General features: G+C 42.5%; 2 protein-coding genes across 2 annotated transcripts in view; one reads left to right on the top strand and one right to left on the bottom strand.

The window, feature by feature from the left end:
• OPN3 (opsin 3) overlaps nt 1-5,957 on the bottom strand; it is a 33,012-nt gene extending 27,055 nt beyond the window's left edge. The window contains exon 1 of the mRNA XM_054576708.1: nt 5,556-5,957. Within this exon, the coding sequence (XP_054432683.1) occupies nt 5,556-5,928 (373 nt within the window). The 5' untranslated portion in view covers nt 5,929-5,957. The remainder of the gene's footprint in view (nt 1-5,555) is intronic.
• A 6,510-nt stretch (nt 5,958-12,467) lies between these two features.
• Nucleotides 12,468-21,962, top strand: part of WDR64 (WD repeat domain 64) — a 67,468-nt gene continuing 57,973 nt past the window's right edge. The window contains exons 1-3 of the mRNA XM_054576474.1: nt 12,468-12,612; nt 17,781-17,911; nt 20,303-20,405. Coding sequence (XP_054432449.1) covers nt 12,468-12,612; nt 17,781-17,911; nt 20,303-20,405 — 379 coding nt within the window. The remainder of the gene's footprint in view (nt 12,613-17,780; nt 17,912-20,302; nt 20,406-21,962) is intronic.

Below are 21,962 nucleotides of genomic sequence, written 5' to 3'. Positions count from 1 at the left end.
AGGGATTTTAAAATATTTAAGTGCATAAAAGAATAGGTCTACTGAAGGGAAAATGTATTTATAACAAATCTTTATACATTATGGATGTACCTGTGCGTGTGCATTTTTAGGTATAAGTTAAAAAGGAAAACCCCTGGGTTCATACGTTAAAATGTCTTAACCTAAATAACACCTACTTCTAATACCTGAATAGGATGACTTGCATTTTTGTCAGACTCTGGCTCTATGACCCTGCATCTCTGTCTTCCAAGATGAAGGCCTAAATATCCTTTGCCTAGATTAACATGTTGTTTGCTGTTCCTGCTTTTGAAGGGGTAGGAAGCGGTAGTGACAAAAGGCTCTCCTGTTAACTGTGGGCATAACACCGGTTATATTCCACGTGTAGGAGACCTGTGTGGCACGGGGCGGGGGGGGGGGGGCAACCAAATGGATGAAAAACATACTCACCGAGACGTCTTCAGTCTAAAGAACGACACATGCTAGGGGGACCTGTTATCATTCATCCCTGCACAGTAAGACTGACAGCTCTTTGAGCTCTGATCTCCCCCAATATTAAACTCACTAAAATCTAGACCAGTAAAATCTGGGCTGCCTGGGCTGAGATGACTAATTATCTTGGATATCTGTAAAACAAGCCATTCAGCTGGAACTTAAATCAACTGAAATTGATTTAACTGGCCAGTTTCAGCGACATGACTTTCGTAACAGTCCTTTCCAGTCCAAGCCTCTGCCCCAAGAGCGTCAGGGAATCCGCTTGCTCCCAGCATTCCCTGGGAAACCAGGAATTGAGCACAGAGCGAAGTGGTCGCCTGACGCTCTCATGTATGTGTAAGTGTGTCTCAGTTACTTAGATTGCCTTTTTCCAGTAGGGTCTGCAGAAGACAAAACGCATGAGGGTCTATGAAGAAGTATGAGCAAAGTATGTGCTTGTCCTTGAATAAGAGGGGGAAAGACCTGTGGGTGGGAATAAGAGCTGAGGATACAAGCCACAAGTGCTAAAATCAAATACCTTCTAACCTACAACTATCAAAGGAGTCCTCAAAGTACACAGCAAGTAGGACAAGGCAGCCTTAAAGATGACTTAGCTCAGTTATCCCATAATAGAGATGTTATGATGGCTGAAGGGATTAAGTGGTGGCCAAGTCCTCACGATGGCTTAGCCACGGGGTCAGAAGGAGGACCCACTCCCATGCCATCGAGCCAGCAGTCTTTCCACAAGATAGGGCAGCCTCTCCAGAGGCCTCCGAAGCAGGCAGCCACTTTTTTTAACCACCTGCCCCCTTCAGTGCTCCATGACTGGCTAGTTCTTACTCAGGGGTAACCAAGGGAAAATGAGCCTCCCTTTCCCCATCTTTAACTCTTATCTAGAAGCACAATCCTCAGCACTGGTTCCAGGCAAAGAAATTCTTAATCTTTACTAAGAATTTTTTAAACTCCATCCTAACACCACCACTGCCTTATCTCCCGGGGCTTAAACAAGTCCCTTAACCCGCTTACCCCAGAGTCTTCACCTCTAATTCACAAGCGGCAATCATTGAAAACACTAACTAAATGTCCAGAGAAATCAAGCAGTCATCGGGGAAAATGCCACGTGGTGAACATGTCTAGCAGCCGTGGAATATCTGTCCCTCTGACAGGGACGGTGTCCACTGTAGGGATGACTTAGACTAAAAAGGGATGGCAGAGACAGGGAGACGCAGCAGGGTGCCGTCCCTAGCACAGAAAAAGCACTTCTTATAAATTAGAACTTTCATGTCTGTGACCAAATACCTATTGCTCATCCTACACCTTGGGCTTCACCTTGAGTTGCCCTCTTTTAAAGCTTAGCCTTCAAATGGTAATGGGGAAAAAAAATACAATAAATATTAAATAAAAAAAAAAAAAAGCTTAGCCCTGCCTAAAAAATTGCCTGATAGGTATTTTACATTAACATAGAGAGTAATCACATAGGCATCTATACCACTACCTAGATACGCTTAAGCCCCTCCCCCCAAGTTTTAACTCTTTGTGCAGATGAAATTCTCAGACTAAGGCTTATCAGGAAAGGTAGTATTCGAATAATAAAATCACCGAAGAAATCAAAACAGATGGAATCATGATTTCTCTGTTTCCTTTGAAATATCAAAAGATGAAACATAACACATATAACGTTTCAGTTTGTCAAAAAAAGAGGTTGTAAATAGGAAATTTTGATACTACTACAAAGATTTTGTTCTCAAAAAAACCGGCCAACTTCGCCCAGCCTTCCAGAAAAGACAGCCTTGGTGGAGGTACTCATGGAGCCCGGGGTGCTCTGGAGCAGCGTTGCTGTGTGGACGCAAGGGGCTTCCGCAGATATAAAGACACTGTGCGTGAGGCTGGTTTTGGGGGTCAAGTGCTTCCTCCTGTCTGTCCTACTCAATGCAACCAAAATCCTGGGCAGAATACCTGGAGCATCTATCTGGTAGCAGGGCACTCAGAGAAGGAAACCAGAACTTCTAGTACCACTGAACATAAAACAAATCTTAAGAAATTTATAACAGCAGTGTGCTCTAATTATAATGGGATTAAATTACAAAGCAACAAAAAATAACAGGACAACCTCCAAATACTTGAAAGTGAAAGAACACACTTCTTGATGAGGAAGAAAAGAACTCCCAGAGGAAAATGGAACTATTTTGAATTGAACAACAATGAAAATATAACAAAATATGATATTGCTTAGAAGAGAACAATCTAAAATCAATCTAAGCTTCCATTTTAAGAAATTAGAAAATAATAAAGAAGTGACACCAATTCTATACAAACTTTTCCAGAAAACTGAAGAGGAATGAACATTTGCAGTCATAAGACCAGCATTACTCTAGTAACAAAACCAGAAAAGGCCATTAAAAGAAAATTAAGACCAATGTCCCTCATGAACGTAGAAGTAAAGATTCTAAGCCAAATTTCTGGAAATAGATTCCAACAACATATAGAAAGAAAAATATGTCGTAACTAAGTAGCACTTATCCCAAGAATTCAAGATTGCTTTAATATTCAAAGCTAAGTATAATTTACCATGAGATCATCTCAATAAAGGCAGAAAATGCTTTTGACAAAATCTCCTTATAAAAACTCTCAGCAAGCTAGGAAGAGAAGGAAACTCCTCAACCTGATAATGGACACCTCTCAAAACCAATATACAAGCCAAAATAATCTTGAAAAAGAGCAAAGAGGACTCACACTTCCTGATATAAAAACTTACTACAAAACTACAGTTAACAAAACAGTGTGGTACTTTCATAAGTATGGATGTATAGATCAAAAGAATAGAATACAGAGCCCAGAAATAAATTTTCACATATCTAGTCCATTGATTTCTGACAAGGGTGCCCAAAACATTCAACAGTGAAGGATGGTCTTTTCAATAAACGATTCTGGGAAAACCGGATATCCATGTGCAAAAGACTGAAGTTGGACCCTTACTTTCCACCATATATAAAAATTAATTCAAAATAGATCAAGCCTATGCTACAAATCGTGGCTTTATCTTTATCAAAGTATACCAATATTTTCCTGGAGTAAAAAACCTCTATAAAGTTTCTAGGACAAAGAATGTATGATATTTTTAATTGAGCCAAGCAATTGCCCTCAAAAAAACAAAAACAAAAAAAAACTTTGTGTTGTATTAAATTGTATTCTTACTAACACAACTTGAGAGAACCTACATTTTCCCTAATCTTTGCCAGCACAATTTTCCCAGACAGATAAAATATGGCATCTGAAAAAAAAAGAAAAGAAGAAATGTATCTCACTGCTGTTCCAACTCATTTTCTCTGATTCCCTCTGAGCTTTTTTCATGTCTTACTCTCACAATAACCCGTCATATAATTTGCTCAGTTTCCCACTGGACTAGTTTGCTTTACTTATTGGTCTATAGAGGCTGTGTGTGTGCATGCCAGACATTAGGACTCCATTACACATGTATTATGAATACTTTATCCCAATCTGTCATCTATCCTTTAACTGTCTCTCACTCATCCTGCAGAACTTTTATTTCCAGGTACTCAAACTTGTCATTTGCTTTCTTTTTAAAAAATCCTGAGTTTTTTTTTTCAATTTTTAGAACTTCATATATTAAAAATTTTAACCCATCTTGTATTTATTTTTGTGTGCAGTGTGAGATAAATTACTTTGTTCCAAATAATAAGCTCATTGTCCAAAAGCCACATCTTTAAGAATTCTGTCTTTCTTCCAACTAATCTGAAATGGCATCTTTATAACATAACCAAACCTTCATGTATGCAAGGATGCGGTTCATAGCTCTTCTGCCAGAGTCATACTATTTTGGTTGCTACAGATTTGTAATATATTTTGCTGTGTGATAATGCAAATATTTTTCTCCTCATTCTTTAATACTTTTTCGTAACTATTCTTTCATTTTTCAATTTTCCCAATAAACTTAAGAATGAATTTTTCATTAAAGAAAAAACCTGCCAAGATAAAACAGTAATAAACAGTAGTAAAGTATCAATGAAATTCAGGATTTTTTAAAAGAGAAACTTTAAACCTGAGAAATACATATTTCTATTTCAAATCATTGTACAAATGATATTCTGGAGCACACACAAAAGGGTTCTTTCTCAATTCTTTCTTTCTCTTTCTTAGAAAATCACATCTTCAGTGAATGATATGCTGGGTGGATCACCCTTCAAAACGTCAAGTCCCAGTGAGACTTAAATCTTCTCTAAGGATTAGGAGTACTGTTGAAAGAAATCTTCCATTAAAGTAGAATCAAGTTCTACATTAATGAAATTGACTGGCTGCACAGCTAAATTACTGTTCATTTGAGTTGGGATTCTCTGAGCCTTTTTTAATCTCACCTTAGATTTTGGTACGCTGGAACCTATAAGGAGAAAAATATAGTAAAAATAGGTTACAGGGCTCATGCCAATTTGCATCCTGACGATCTGAATGAAAGATCTCTCTTCCTAGGAAGCAGTCGAATGTTTACAATTGCTAGTGAACCAAAAAAAAAATTTTTTTGTTTCTCAAATTACACCCTGCTACTGCCAAGTGTCTACCCTCTCAATTTTGGAAACAAATAGTATAGGAATTAAATCTCATGACCCTCTCCAACGTTCACCAGTTTATCACTTTTTTTCTTGAATCTCTGACTCTAGAGTCCCTCGTTTCTTTCCTCAAAGTGGCAAGGCCGTCGTTCCGTGCCCTGGTGAATTACACGAAGAGGTGAAAACCGAAATGAGATGAGCTGGAGGGACAGCGGCTGGTCAGAGCTGCAGAGGAGCTAGGGCTGATGATGGGCGGGGGGGTCGGGTCGGCGTGGAGGGAGATGAGCGGCCACGGGGACAGAGTCGAGGTCGGCGTGGGACGGGAAGAGCTGAAGGAAGCAGGAAGGAACACCGAGCAGCCTGGGGTCCCGGGACGCGACCAGGGCGAGTCGGAGCGACGAGGCCAGCGGGGATGGGGCGAGGGTGGGGCTGGGTGGCAGGACGCACAGACAGGATGGCAACGCGGGGAAGGGTAAGTTTGCAGAGGAGAGGCGGGTGCTTTCTCCTCCGAGCCCAACTCACCGAAGAGGCTGTTGCTAAACCCGTCCCACAAGCAGCCTGCGCTGTCCCAGACCCAGCCGTTCCTCAAGCAGGACACGAAGGTAAAGGTGACTCCGAAGAGGGACACCAGCAGGTCGCTGAGGCTGATGTTGACCAGGAAGAGGTGGGTGGGAGTGCGAAGCCGCTGAAACTTGTAGTAGAGAACAAGCACCAGCAGGTTGCTGCCGACGCCCAGAAGCGCGATGGAGCCAAAAAGCACCGCCAGGCGCTCGTAGGTGCTCGGAGCGAACAGCGGCGCGGGGCTCTGCGTCCCTGCCGTCCCCGATCCCTCCGCGCCCGCCGTTCCGTCGCCCTCCCAGAAGCCCTGGCCACCACTACGGTTCCCCGAGTACATGGCCCGGCGAGGGCGCGCTCGCCACCGGGTGGGAAGTGGGACCCGCCGCCAGCTCCTGCCAGTGCCCGCTGGACCGCCTCTTCCGCCGGGCGCACCCCGTAGCCACATCCCTCTCCTCGGCTGCGTTCCCGTAGCCTAGCGCGCTCTCGTAGCCACGCCCCCGGCGCGCCCTCGTAGCCACGCCCTCTCCCCGAGGGCGCGGCCTCTGGGCCCCGCTGTCAGGTCTTGGTTCCCACGCTTTCCCTTTCCCTCGCGTCCTCAGGCCCCCTCCACCCCTGCCCCGTCCTGCTCCCGGGAGGATAAAGCAGCAGGGAGGCAAATCAACCACAATGGAGTCTCACATACCGAGTCCCCTCATCCAGCTTGCAAGCACCATGTCTGTTCACTCCTGCATTTCCGCGTTCCTAAACATCTCCGGGCGCCTGCGCCTACTCTGAGCTAAGGAGAGGGCTGGATGAGGGACTCCATCCTCGGTTTCTCCCCTTCCCGGGCCGCTAGCCGACAACGCCAGTCCCCCAAGACGCGTCATGGAAGCCCCAGGCTGGGCCCCAGGCTGCCAGCGTTGTCCTCCCCTCCCGCCCTGAAGTCGCGGTAGATACATCCTGTTAGTGAGCATTGATTGCCGCAGCCGGCGTTGGTGGCGACTGCCCAGGAGGTGCCCTCGAAGCTTCAGCCTAAAACTAGCAGCTGCGCAGAGGTAGGTGTATATTTAGAACAGCACGCATTTTCCACTTGGCCTTCTCCCCAGTAGCAGTGAGAATATAGTACAAGTCAAATATAGACTGTGAATGTGAGCCCGCTGCGAGGGCATCTCCTGAGTCCCTACCAAGGCCCTGGAGGAGGACCACACCCCTGAGCCACACCGTTGAGCTGCCCTGGGCACTGGTGACTAGCACGGTGTGTGTGGAAGGGCAAAGGAAGTGCCCTCCAGGTGGGGTTTATCCCTCGCATCTCTGTTTAAAAGACCAGTAAAGAATGACTAGCTTCTATGAGCCCTCATTCCAAATTCCCCGCAGATGGAACCTAATCTTCTACGAACAGTCAGCCGTCCACCCTGGTGTCCCGGGCAAGGGCTGAGGAGCAGTGGGTTCGGCCCCCCAAACCATCATTTTAATCTTTCCAGCCTGGATTTGTCACCTATGAGACTTAACACACCACCTCTTTAAAAACCTCATTTAATTTTATATGTAAGTTTTATGCAACCATTTAACAAGTTCTATATTTTTCATGTCCACTGTGTTCTCAACATGGTGTCAAGTCTACAGTAAGCTCTCAATAAATATTAGTTGAATAAATGAATAAAGAAGGATTCGCTATATTTTTTTCTAAAATATTCACACATTCAGTCATTTGTTCATTCATCGTTCTTTGGTGCTGGGTTCCTGCCCTCCTAAAGCTTAAATGCTGGTGGTGTGGGAAGAGCACATGAAGTCATTTTGTACAGGGTGGTCACGAATAACTTCACTGTAGACACAGGGTACCTGTTACCAGGGTGGGGCTGCGCTTGGAGGAAAAACAAGGAAACCAAGGGGGCTGGAGTCAAACGAGAATTAAGAAGTGAGGACAGAAAGGTGGGTGATTAGTGATTGGCCAGATCATACAGTACCTTTGCCATTTTAATAAAAGAACTTTGTTTTTTTCTCTATCAGAGTAAACATCCAGGGCAACCACCACATGAGAGTAATAGTAACAGTGAAGGAAAAGAGAAATAAGATTTTTTTTTTGGCAAATATGTAAGAATTTTGATATCATAATTTTTACAACAGTGTTAAGGATACTATTTATACTTGAGAGAAATAGACAATGTTACCACAAATATGATTTATTTTGTCAGTAATGTATGTATGTTTTTATTTATTCTCAGAATTACATAATGATAGGATAATGGCAAAATACTACAACCTAAAATGCGAGTGCAACACTGGAATAAGGAGAGACGTATAGAGTAATGGAACTGAAAAGAGTCAAGATAGAAACCTTTACATATATTGTCAGTTGATTTTCTTTTTTTTTAAATTTTTTTAATCCTCACTCAAGAACATGTTTTACTGATTTTAGAGAGGGAGGAAGGGGGAGAGAGATTGAAAGAAGGAGAGAGAGGGAGAGTAGGAGAAAGAGAGACAGGGAGAAACCGATGCCAGAAACATCAATTGGTTGCCTCTCACATCTGCCCCAGATGGGGATCATACCCACAGCCCAACTATTTACCCTGACGAGGACCGCAGCCTTTTGGTGTACCAGACAACTCTTCAACCAACTGAGGCACACCAGTGAACACTCAGTTGATGTTCATTAGGATGCCAAGACCATTCCATGGGAGAAAAGACAATCTTTTCAACAAATACTGCCAGGAAAGCTGTGCCTCCACATGCAAAACAATGACGTTGGACCCTAGCCTTACGTTCTATACAAAAATTAACTCAAAAAGATCAAAGAGCTAAACTTAAACACTAGAACTATGGAACTCTCAGAAGAAAACATAGGAGAAAAAATCTTCATGACATTGGATTTAGCGATGATTTTTTGGATATGCTACCAAAGACATAGGCAATAAAAGAAAAAATAAATTAACTGAACTTCATTAAAATTATAACTTTTATTTATCAAAAAATACTCTCAGGAGAATGAAAAGACAACCCATAAACTGGGAGAAAATATTTGCAGATCATATATCTGGTAAGGGATTAATGTCCAGACTATATGAAAACTTCTACAACTCATCAACATAAACAACCCATTTCAAATATGGGCAAAGGACTTAAATAAACATTTTTATAAAGATGTACAAATGGGTACATGAAAAGATGTTCAATATTATTAGTCATTAGGGAAATGCAAATCAAAACTACAACCAAATACTACATCATACCTTTGATAATGGCTATTATTAAAAATTTTTTAAAATAAAAACAAAAAAACAAAAAAACAAACAAACAAATGTCGGTGAGGATGTAGATAAATTAAAAGTCTGGCATACTGCTGGTGGGAATGTAAAATGTTTCCACTGCGGAGAACAGCTTAGCAGTTCCTCAAAAAATTAAGCATAAAATTTTCATATGATCTAACAATTCCACTGCTAGGTATACACACAAAAATTTCAAAGCAGGGACTCAGACAAATATTTGTAGATCAATGTTCATAACAACATTATTCACAATAGCCAAAAGATGTAAAAAATCTAAATATCTATCAAAAGATAAATGGATGAACAAAATGTGGTATATATATACAATGGCATATTACTCAGTCATAGAAAAAAATGAAATTCTGGTACAAGCCACAACATGGATAAACCTTGAAACCATTATGCTACATGAAATAAGCCAGACACAAAAGGACAAATAGTGTATAATTCCACTTATATAAGGGTACCTAAAATAGGCAAATTCATAGAGACAGAAAGTAGAATAGCAGTTACCAAAAGCTGGAGAAAGAAAGGGATGGGGCCTTAGTGGTTACTGGCTACAGAGCTTCAGTTTGGGAAGCTGAAAAAGTTCTGGAAATAAATAGTAGTGATGTTTACACACTGTTGTGAATATACTTAATGCCACTGGGTTGTCCCCTTACAGTGGCACATAATGGTACATTTTATATTGTGTATATTTTACCATAAAAAAATGTGCATTTATCTTTCTTTGACTGACTTATTTCACTTAGCATAATATACTCTACATTCATCCATGCTGTCACAAATGGTAAAATACTATATGATTTCACTTAGAGGTGAAATCTAAAGAAGAAAATAAACACACAAAATTGAAACAGACTCATAGACACAGAGAACAGGCTGATGGTTGCCAGAGGGGAGAGGGGTTGGGGGACTGAGTGAAAGAGGTGAGGGGACTGGGAAGTACAGATTCTAGTTACAGGGGCGTCACGGGGATGTACACGGCAGCAAGGGGAACATAGTCAATAATATTGTAATAATATGCATGGTGCCAGGCGGATACTAGAAATTTCAAGGGGAGCACTTTGTAAAGTGTACGATTGTCTAACCACTATGCTATACACATAGTACTAATAGAAAGTAATATTAAATATAAATTATAATTAAAAATAAAATTTAAAATTTTTTTCACAGCACAAAAGTCCATGCAAACTGTGCCTGCATCTCCTTTCTCAGAGTAGAAGTAAACAGATATAATCACTTTCTTGAGCAAGCTCGACTCAGTATGGCCCAAGCTAAGGTTACTTGATCCTCCGTCCCACGACTCCTTTCAAATGTCTTCCTTCCACCTGTCCTTTACGGCCTTTGGATGACATTTTGTCAGGCATCAAAGCCTGTCTGGTCGCTTGTAGTTAACATAACCTCTACACTGATATCCATTGTAGTGAAACAGTGAGATTTGGGTACACCGGGGACAAAGAGAGCAGTTACAGGCTTCCTGATTGAGGCAGGACGGGGGATGAAAACAAGTGATGTTCACAGAACCAGGGATCGGAATAGCTTGTAATCAGCAACAGACGTTGGTTAAATTAGACTTCTTATAATAGCAACGCTAGAAGCAAAAGGACAATGGAATAACACCTTCAAAATATTGAAAGAAAGCAATTTCCTACGTAAAATTCAACACCCAACCAAATATCAATCAAATTGCAAGAGGAGATTAAGGATATTTTCAGACATGCAAGGCATCCAAAATGTACCTTCCAGGTACTATTTCTGGACGTGAGTCATCAAAATGGGGGAATGAACTAGGGAAAAGGAGGACGTCCCGGACTGTAGAAGAGAAGGACATTTGCACGTGACGGCAGGGAAAGGTAGCAGGGTGCCAGCGAGGCCTGGCGGGCAGAAGGCACCGGCCAGGCCAGGCTGCAGGGATGCCACTTAAGAGACATCTGGACAAGTGTTACCAAGATGCCTTCTGCTCTTGGATCGTATTTTTATCCTGAAAACGCCTGCAGGAGCACAGCCCCGACTCCCCCCAGTACTTGGTCAGCCAGCGTTGCCCAGCCCCGCACTGTCCTCTGCCTGTCCTCTGCCTGTGCCCTGTCACGTGCTTCAACTGAGAGTCCTCATGTCACCCCGGAGAAGTTCTTCGTTGGCCTGCTCATCCTGAGACCTGGACTTGGCCGCGGTGAAGCCAAATGCAGAAAATGCCGAGCTACCTATTCTCCTGATAGGATTTCCACCAGGTGGCTGGTGCCTGGGCCATGTCACAGACCTGCTGAAGACCTGTCTGCAAGCCCATGTCATGGCCTTTCCCACTGGTTTCCACACATGGCTCTGACAAGACTCAAAGAAGCTGAAGCCATCCATAGTAGCTCAGGGAAACCATTCCACCTCTTTTTTCCTAGAGCCATTCTCTCACAGGGGTGCTACTAACAATTTTTCTTTATACAGCTAGGAATGTGTTTCTTCTGATTTTTTAAAAAATTACAGGTCTTTTTTTAGAAAGACTTTATTTATTTTTAGAGACAGGGGAAGGAGGGAGGAAGAGAGAGAAACATCAATGTGTGGTTGCCTCTCGTGTGTCCCCCACTGGGGACCTGGCCTGCAACCCAAGCATGTGCCCTGACTGGGAATCGAACCCGTGACCCTTTGGTTCACAGGCTGGTGCTCAATCCACTGAGCCACACCAGCCAGAGCCAATTCATTACATTTTTTTTTGACCACCTATTTTGCACTAAACACAGTTCTAGAGAAATAAAGACAAGTAAGAATCAGTCACCACTCTCAAGGAGCTTAAGGTGTTCAAGTTTGGAAAACTTGATTCAGTAGCAATTGGACTAAATGGTACTGGAGTAGTGGAGACTGTGAAAAGAGGAAAGGAGATTTGCAGATAGTTCTGCTCTCATTCAATGAATAACCCCTTGGAGAACTTCTCATTCAGGAACTTACCCTTCTCCATTTCTGGCTCAATTTACCATTTTAATTGAAGGACAATGCCTAAGGAATAAGAGGCATTTTTATCCTTTATAACCTCTAAATATACTTTCCTCTGTGATAGAAAAGACAGATGCTGAAATACGTTTTCATCTTTAGAAGTTCATGCTTTCATATCCAGTACTGCTGCGAGGATGAATGTGAACGTCACTCTCCACAGCGTCTTGAGAAAGAAGGCAAATGGTCTGCAGTAGATACAGAAAGGAGAAAGCCATGCCCAGTTTCCTTTCTTGGTCTTTACCCATTCTTCTCCCCTCTCTGGCAGCGTACATACACACACCTGTACATACACGCAAACACACAGGCCTACGCCATTTGTGGGAAAATCAATCGCAGCCTCCTCCTCATAAAGGAAGAAGGAAGTTACAGAGGCATTATGATGTAATGGGTGCCGTATGAACGACACTGGTAACATTATGAGGTCAGAATTGCACTGAAATGCTTGCCCATGTGACATGCATTAAATCTCCCTGCCAACAGCCTGGTGGCAACTCCTACTCCTCCCCACGGAATGGGATCTTAAGATCAAGGGAATGAGACCTACGGTAACAACGGAGACAGCAGGAAGGCAGTGTAACAACCTGGAGGTTTTCCAAGTTGACAAATTTGCATTCTTTTTCCCTGTGCAGAAATAAAAATTCCCTGCATCGTAATGGATGTCAGGGAGGAAAAGAGTCTCGATAGTGCACTTCAGATGAAACATTTCAAGACAGCCCTATACGAGTTTGAAAAACTGGTTGAACGTGTGGCAGCCCAGAAAAGAGATGAAAGAGCAGGCTTGTTTGTCCAGAAAGAAGGTAAGACCAGTGATAAAGGGCAGTCCAGTGGGATTAGAACTGGGAGGGGTTTTAAGCCGTCGGAGAGAAGGAACGCAGCTTAAAAGCAAGGACACTTCATAGAGGGCCTGAGTCCTCATTCAAACTCAGTCTTGATATAGCTAAGTGGTCTTGGCGAAAGTTTTTTTTTTTCACTTGTCTGAACTTTAATTGTCCCAAATGTAAAATCAGGCGGTTGGGTTACATGGCATCCAAGGGTCCTTCTGCAGGACATAGCATCTCACGGCTCACTGGTTAATCTGGGGTGTCATGAGACCATAGCGGCTTCCTGGCTGGGCCTCTCCCTGTGTCTCTAGGCTGGAATGACTTTGAGCATGTCAAGTAAGGGGAATAGGGCAGGCGGCAATCTGCCCAGATCACCGGCAGCGGAGATGACAGTGCAGAACGGATAGTACACTACAGGGTCTGGGTTCCAGAGGAGTGGGGTGGTGTGCAGCTTCAGGGCACTGAGGAAGCAGGGGAGGGGAAGGCTCAGCCAGCAGAGTGCAAGACCCGCAGGAGAAAGCTTCTATGGCAAGGGAAGAAGAAGGGTTCATATAACTGTTAAGGGGTCAGCATGGACAACCTCGTAGTGAGCCAGGCTGTGCAGCCCTAGGGAGTGAAAATGTTGACTCCATGTGTTCAAGCCTAAACGAATAATATTTGAATAGTATTTAAAAATGTATCCATCACTTTGATAAATATAATTTGATTCTTATGAAAATTCTAATAGATAAATATTACTCTTGTTGATATCCCAATTTTATTTGTTAAAAAATGAGAGGCATACATAATTCACCTGCCCAAGTCACTCGGCCGCTAAGTGCTTGAGCTAAGAGTCAGATTTAGATGATTATGAACTTGGCTGGGCTTTCTAACCTACTTAACAAAACTCTCATTTTCTTAGTCAGTTTCTTCTACCTCTCCCTTTAATTGATTTTTCGAACCCTTACCATTTTCCTGAATCCTCTATGGGATATCAGCTCCTCCCAGCCAAGCCTCCAACGTCATAACAAAAAACAAGACCAAAAGACAAGAATTCTCCCCGACTCTCTTTCCTCCCGGAATACCCAAAGCACGCCCTGCTGATTCTTCCATTCCTCACCCTCTCCAAGGCTGTCACTTTGTTGCAACAATGTCAAAGTCTCCTTTTTCACTGGCTTTGTCCTCTCAAACTAAAAATATACCCAACCCTCCTGACCTTGACTTTCTCTTCCTTTTAAGCTACCACTGTACGTCTTTGCTTCTCCACCAAATTTCTCTGCAACATCCCCTCTACTCAAGCCTCATGAGCTTGCTGAAAATGCTCTTACCAAGGCATCTGATCACCTAATATGGCTGCCAACTTCAATAAATGGTTTTCATTGTCCAGCGTACTGGCCATTTTGCCGCATTAACAGTTAGCTGCCTCTGCTTCCAGAAACTTTCTCCTGTGTCTCTCGTCATTCCACTCTCTTATTTTTCCACTTTCTCCCTTTGTCTCTGCCTCTCTTTTCTTGGGCTTTGCCTGTGTTCTCTCTCAGTCTTATAGCACAGACACCTTCTACCTGGTCTCCTGAGCCAGGTATCTTGGGAAAACCTTTGACTATTTCATTGTTTCTTGGGCTATTACAACAGCCTCTTAATAGACTACTGTCCCTGCCAAGAGTTATTTTCAACCTTTATATTTTGGTGGAGAGTTTTTCCTTTAAAAAAAAATTATAAACAGCCACACTGCTGGCTTATAGGCTCACTTCTAAAATCCATGTACATTAACTTAGCATCCAGGGCTACTCAGTGATGCCTCAATCTACCAGCCTCAGCTCCTGGAACTTGCGTCCACGCACCTTCCGCCGTAGTAGGAGCTTTTCAGCATCTCCTCGCATGCCCTATTCTTAACGACTCTGATTTCGCACAGGTCATCGCCCCGTGTGGGTGCCTTCCCTCCCCTTCTTGTCTCGGTAAACTCTTGGTCCTCTTTCAAGACCTAAATCCAAGACCTAAAGGCACCCCTTTTTAAGACTTTCAAACCTTCCCCAAGAGATTATGTCATCTCGAGAAATTTGCCTGCTGCACTTACGCTGCTGAACTTGCTGTCTCCACGTGACCTGCCCCTCCTCCTCTGTCACCGAGCGGTGAGTGCATTGAAGGCTTTGTAACCCAGGGCTGGCCCAGAGTCGGGCGTCCAGGAAGTACTGTGCTTCTAAAATGTGCGCTAAATGAACAAGCTACCCTTGCTTTCATTTAAAAGCTTGCAATCACAAAATCATACTGAAAAATTTCCTTCCTTTATTGTATATGTATGTATAGTATATATACATACACATAGAGAGTGTATATTATACATTTCATACAAAATTTACTAGTGTATAGTACATATTTTAGGGAGAATATAGATTTGATAAAAACTAAGAACTACTAGATAAATTACCTTCTATGACAGAGAGACTGATTGGAAAGATTGAGAAGGGAGAAATGTAATCTTAACTTTCATCAGCCTGCTAGTACTGGCATACACTCCCATTCATTTTTAATGTTGGAATACGGGGTCTCTCATTATAGGCAAGAAGCTAAGAACTATAGAGAATGTTTTTAATGTAACAGTGTCTACCTCAAAAATGGTATCAAGTACACTGCAGGAACTCTTCCATGCACCATAGCCCTTCAACCTTGTCCTGATAGCCCTACCTTCTTGTCCTGATAGAATTAAATCTTCTTGTCCTGATAGAATTAAAACATGCCAGGGGGAAAAAAAAATCATCCAGTGACATTTGCAATGAGACACATACCTCGACTATTATCCTAGGTGGTATGAGTTTAAAACAGTGAAGCATTTGCAATGAGACACATACCTCGACTATTATCCTAGGTGGTATGAGTTTAAAACAGTGAAGCTATTTGAGTATCTTACAGGAATTTCAAACTTAATATGACCAAGATGGAAAGTTTATTTGCCCCAAGAACCATGGCCCTTCCTCTGTTTTGGTAAATAGTACCAACGTCTGCTGAGTTTTAAAACCAGAAACCCGCATGTGATTGTAGGACAGGGTGTCCCCACCTTGGCGCTGCCAACGTTTGGGCAGGTTAAGTCTTTGTTTTGTGTATGTGTCTGTGTATGCGTGTGTTTCTGTGTATGTGTGTGTATGTGTGCGGGGGCTGCGCTGTCCTGTCATTGCAGGATGTTCAGTGGCATCTCTGCCCTGTCCCCTCTAGATGCCAGTAGCACCCCCAGCCCTAGTCAAGACAATCAAAAATGTCGCAGACACTGTCAATGTCCCTGTGGGAGAGGAAGGGCAAGATCTCCCCTGGATGTGAACCCAGGGAACTCTGGATTCCCGCCTGTCCTTCCTTTACCACTTCCAGCCCCAACCACTCCCACCCCACACGCAGGTCTTTGCGGTTCCACTTCCCGCCGCCTCTCACCATCTGCAGGCTGTCTCTTGGGTGCCTCTATCACTTATCATCCACTTGAGGGTACTTTCAAGTGTGAGAGGGGGTGTAATTAATAATTAAGGTGGGAAAATAGGCGTAAAGGAGACCGTCCATTGGAAACCCAGGATGTATGACCACCTTCTGCATTGCCCTGGCCCAAGCCCCCACCGCCCGGGACCGCGGTGAACGCACCAGTCCCTGGCTGCTTTGAGAGCTTCCACTCTCGTCTCCTCACAGCAGCCACTGTGCTTTCAAAAAACATCTAAGTCCACTCATGTCATTTCCCTGCGTAAAACACCCTAGAGGCAGCTCACCAGCCTGCTCAGAATAAAGGACTGGCTTCCCATTCAAGCTCCGCTTTCCTCCTCGGACCCCACGTCACTGCGCTCCCCTCGGACCTCACCGTGGCCGTGGCCGTGGCCTTACTCACTGACCTCCCCGAACTTGATAGGCTCCTCCCAGCCCAGCACCCTTGTGTTCATCAGCCTTCTGAAGGCTCTTATCTCGCGTTACACGCAGCGATTGCTTTTTGCTTCTCGGGTCTGAGCTGAACCTTTTCCCTGTGCTTTTAGGGCGAGCCGCCGGAGGCCCACCCCCACCCACCAACACCGCTGGTGCACTCACCACTACATTTCACAGATCCCTCTTGGTCTCCTTCCTAGCACTTATCTCCCACGGTACGTCATGAGTTTTACTTTGTCATTAGGGTATGACATACGGACAATGAAGCCCATGAAGTGCACTGGTCGGAAGTATATAGCTCGAGAAATTTAGACTTTGGTAAACAAACCTGTAGCTACCCACCAGACTGAGACTAAGAACATCTCTAGCATCCCAGAGACTTCCTCATGCCCTTTTCAACTTAACACGGATAGCCACTGATTTAATATCTATCACTAGTAGGTTTCCTTTCACAATCTGCAAATATTTATTGGATTGTTCCTGTTCATGTTGTTTCTCTTGCTAGAATGTGAATTTCCTGAAAACGGGATCTTGTCTATCTAGTTCTCTGTTGAAAGTCCAGCGTCTAGCTCTGTTCTGACACATAAGAAATGCTTAATACATTTTTGTGTCTAACTCCTTCTTGTCCTTAGACTCAATAGTCATACCTCATTGAATCATCAAATTAGGCAAAATAAGTATTCAAAAAATGGCCTGTTTGTGTGCTTACAGTGTCAAAGAACCAATCAAGAATTGCTCTTTGCTCACTCAAGACGAACTCTAGCAGAGGTTCCTGATGGGTAAAACTTCTAACAGTAAGAAAGAAGTAGCTCAACTTTTTGTCTTTGCCTTCCTGAACAAAACTCCTAAAATAGTTGCAACATAAGCTACAGAGAAAAGTACTAAACACCAAAGTAAACTATTTTCTTCTGACTTTAATGAAGCCCCCAGTTACATTTCCAATGGAGAAAAAAAATCTTTCAAATGCAGAAGAATCTGTCTTTTGTAGGTTAAAATGATGAAATAGGCTAGCAAATAGAAGAGACAGCTGGCTCTGGCCAGCATGACTCAGTTGGTTGGAGCGTCATCCTGTAGACGAAGAGGTTTTGGATCTGATCCTGGTCGAGGCGTATCTGGGAGGCAACCAATCAATGTTTCTCTCTCCCTTCCTCTCTCTCGAAAATCAATGAACATATTTTTTTAATTCTTTTCATAAAAAAGGAAGAAAAAACGGCTGCCAAATGCAATATAGTTCTTGGGATTTTATGACAATGTTTTTGCACTTTGTTACACTGCAGATCTGATTGATTATGAGAAGTTCTTTGCAGCAGTACAAGGACTCTTTGGTCCTGAGGTGAAGAATCAAGATGTGAAATACTTTTACAGGAAGCTCTGCCACAACCCTGATGCACCTACAGACTGGTGTGAGGTAGTCACCTTTTATGTCTATATGAAATGCATGCATTATTTTTTTCATTTAGAATAAACAATTAAATCGAAGTGTTACTCCCATAAGGGGTACGTGCACAATGTAGTGGCATGTTTACGTGTCTACACCTGTCCAGGGGTGTCCGCTGCCCATAACTGAAAGTGGGTAAACCAGATGGACGTTTAACTGCATTATTGAGTGACTTCTAGACCAAGCTGCCAACTGGAAGAACTATACATGCTGTTAACAATAATCAAGATGTTAATGGCCTTCTTTACATTCTAAATGAAATATTGCTTTCCAATCATGTCAATATACACAAACTTCAGTGCATCCAAATCCTCAGTATGAGAAGGAAAGGGAGGTCATTGACTACCTCTTCCATTTTCTGAGCAATTTCCTGACTGGCACAGTATTGATATAATTCTGGTGTTCTTGGAAGAGCGCATAGAAGCATGTTTGGTTGTTAAGTGGATGATGGAAGTGGAGCCAAAGTGCCTCTGATCCCTGTTTAAATTAACAGAAGATGACACTCTATAGACTTAGTTATAAACCAGATTCTTATGAAATCATTTGCAGTAGCTTACAATTTAAAAAAATTGCACGCATGTGTAAACAGTAGTTAAAATGATTTTTTAAATTATCCAACTCTCTCTTAAAAACATGTAGTATAACAGGCAAAATAAAAAGCAAAGACTTAAGAGATTTGACTATAACATTTAATAACTTGGTAGACATGTATAAATAGAACTTTGAACCCAAGATATAGAACAAATAACATCTTAACTACATATAGGGACCATGGCAAAATTGACTATATGTGAGGCTAAAAAGAACATTTCAGTAAATTCCAATATAATAAAAGTAGAGACCAATAACAGAAGACAATCCAAATCCCCCAGACCAACCAAATAAAAAATAATTAATTTTATAAAACAATTGCAGACAAAAAGAGCTTCTATTAAGCCTTTACATTTTTCCTACACCTTAGGAAAGTTGAAAAGTTATCCGATTCATTTTAAGAGGCTAAATAACACTGATTTGAGTGAAGATAAAATGTCAGGAAATTATAGGCCAATATTACTTATGAATATAAATGCTTAAGTTTTAAATGAAATTTTAACACGTTGAATCCAGCAGTGCATTACAAAGTCATTTCTGGAATACCGGATTCATGCACCAAAAATAATGAGTTCTGATTGCCAAGCTGACTCATTTTTCTTGTTCTTTTCTTTCCTTCTTCCTTTCATGACACTATCCTGGTCAATTTCATGGGTTCCCATAACTGTTATGCAAGTTTAATAGGAAAGCATAGGCTGACCGTCTGACATACTGTATGCATTTGAAGAATAACTTGAGGTTTGAAAAAATGGTGCAGAAAAGCTCCTCTTCTATTGTTCTGTCACTTTCATCACAAACTATCTGTGCCAACGCTCCTAAGAGACACATCTATTTCAAGTCGTGTGACCTAACCTTTCTGGGCTTCCGATCTGTCATCAGTAAAATGGAAATTTGATGCTGGAAGATTAACTTCATTTCAGTATGAATTAACTGTTTTTTTATCAGCCAATAGTCATCTTATCAGGTAATACAAATCAAGAGAACTCTTAAAATCAGGCACACAGGTACAAACCCGATTGTGAATATAAATCACTTTATTGTAGCGATACCACAAAAAAGGTGCACTTTGTTTTTCTACATTTTCGGTAAAAATGCACTTGGGAACATTGACATTTGTAGAATAAAAGCCCCACCCCGGACGTTCCATATCAGCCCCTACCTTTTCACAAGCTTCCCACCGATTCGTATTTATACTAATGTTTGAGAAAAACCCTTCAGTTCATTAACCCGTCTGTTCATTAACAAGCACCAACCAGTCTCAAGTTCATGAGAAATACTGTAATTAATTTATAAGAATTTTATTTCTGCTTATTCATAAGACAATCAAACATCTATCTTAAGCTGTACAGCCTCTTGAATGCCAAACTCCCCCTAAGAGGGAAACCAAATCTTGCCCGGGAAGATTTATGGAAAATGGGTAGGAAAAGTCATGAAAGTGACCAAATTCAATGTCAGGGGACTCAGATGAAGGCTGATTTGATTTCCGACCAAGTGCCCACTCCCGACAGAACTATCAGTGTGGGCGAGGACCCCAGCCTGGTCCATCCATCACAAAGCAAAACCACAGTCTGTTTAAAAATCATGCGCCATCAGCACTCAGTGTGTTAAAGGTACCAAATGGTCTTCTCTTCATATGGGAACCCCCTGACATTTATAAAGCAAGTTTTGACCATTAATTCAAGGCTTTAAATCCAAACAACACCCAATCTGTTACGCAGTAGGCAATTCTGAAATATTGCTCATGCTCATATGTGTTGTTTGGGATTTTAGATCTTTGGATACTTCTCCTCTGAAGAAGATTCTCTTACTTCCCAGATGAATGAAGAAAATTTGATTTTCCTTGTTTCTAGAAAACAGCGAATTGTCATTTCAGGTGATATTGTTAATGTCCCTTTCAAATTAATATGGGTTTTCATGTTTTTCTCAAAAGTAAATATTGAGAATATAACATTTCCACAGAATCACTTTTCCTTTTGTTTACTTTATCAGTAAACAGTGCAGTTTTATATGCACTCAGAGGAAACTGTGCCTCCAGATGAGTCTGATATCTTGTCATTGCTCTAAAGGACACTAAATAGGGAAAGTGAGGGAGGGGTAGAGAATCACATTTTATTGAGTAGGCACAGATCTGAAGTTAAAATTCTCCACTATGGCACCTCAGTAATGCAAGTTCCAGTACCAAATGGAATCACATCTCTTTTACAATATCCTTAAAACTGAATGTTCAAGTTTTCACTAATTAGAACTGCTTTCCACACACTCATCCCCGATGATCTCACGGAAGTTTAACCCTGGATGTGACACTGTGCATTTGGGCCAATCACAGAGGGTGGTATCTCATGTTAGGGAGTCTCCAGTTGACATGTCAGTTATTTTGAAACCCGAGCCTGGGACCCAGCAAGTCCCATCCCTCTGCACTATTGACGCTGTGGGTTTTCTTTCCTTCCCCCCGCCGCCCAGGAAGGGGGAGGTCCAGGAAGAGGAAAGGCAAGCCCTGGCATCTGCCCTTGTTCTCTAGCATTTTCTTCCAAATTCTGAAACAAAGAGCCTTGTCTAGGTCAAATCCTATCTTCCTTTAAAAAGCACTTGGCCTTATTTCAGTCCTTTGTGACCCGAGCCTGCCCTTGTCTTGGGCCCTTCTTTAGCCCGACTATGGGCCTCACCAGAGCCCAAACTCTGACCATGGAAACTCTCATCACAGAACAGAAGCAAGGGGGCTATTCCTACTGCCCCCACCCTGAGCTGAGGCTGGTGGAAAACATCTTTCCAGATGGCAGTTAAGTCCTGTAGTTCAGTTATTCACTCAACAAACATGTGTTAAGGTCTACCGCATGAGCCAGGTAGTTTTCTAAGTGCTGGGGACACAGCAGCGAGAAAACAACCACAAACTATAAATCTTGACCTCCTGAAATTTACATTCTAATGAAGAGAGGGAGGTAATATAAAAATATCAAACTAGTAATATATATAATAGGTCAGATGGCATTAAGCGGTACAGAAAAAAATTAAGTACGGTTGTGGAAGAAGAAGTTGATTTTGAGATGGGAACATGGTGTGGGATTTTAAATAAGGAAGGTGGTCAGGGAAGACCACACTGAGATGGTGATAAAAGCCTGGAGTGAATGAGAGGGAGAACCGTATACTTCGTAGGAGTGGAGGAGGGGCAGATGCCAATGAGTATGGGGACACAGGTCTAGGGTCTTGTGGCCACGCCAAAGACTTCTGAGAAGCTACAGGGGGGCTGCAGATAGAAGGGAGGCAGGACAGATCCTATTTTAAGTGTTTCTTCTGGCTTCTGTGTTGAAAACAGTCTATAGTAGGGAAGGACCAGACACAGAGAGAGAATTGGAGGTGGCTTGGCCTAAGAATATGTCCTCAGCCTTTTTTCTGTTATTGACCCCCTAAGGAGCCTTTGAGACATCTTTCTAAC

The sequence above is a fragment of the Pteronotus mesoamericanus genome, unplaced genomic scaffold (genome assembly GCF_021234165.1).
Source record: "Pteronotus mesoamericanus isolate MK-2021 breed Mesoamerican mustached bat unplaced genomic scaffold, CSHL_Meso_final contig_347, whole genome shotgun sequence".
NCBI classification, from domain to species: Eukaryota; Metazoa; Chordata; class Mammalia; order Chiroptera; family Mormoopidae; genus Pteronotus; species Pteronotus mesoamericanus.
Note: the sequence above shows the minus strand (reverse complement) of the source record. Positions and strands in the feature narration are given on the sequence as shown.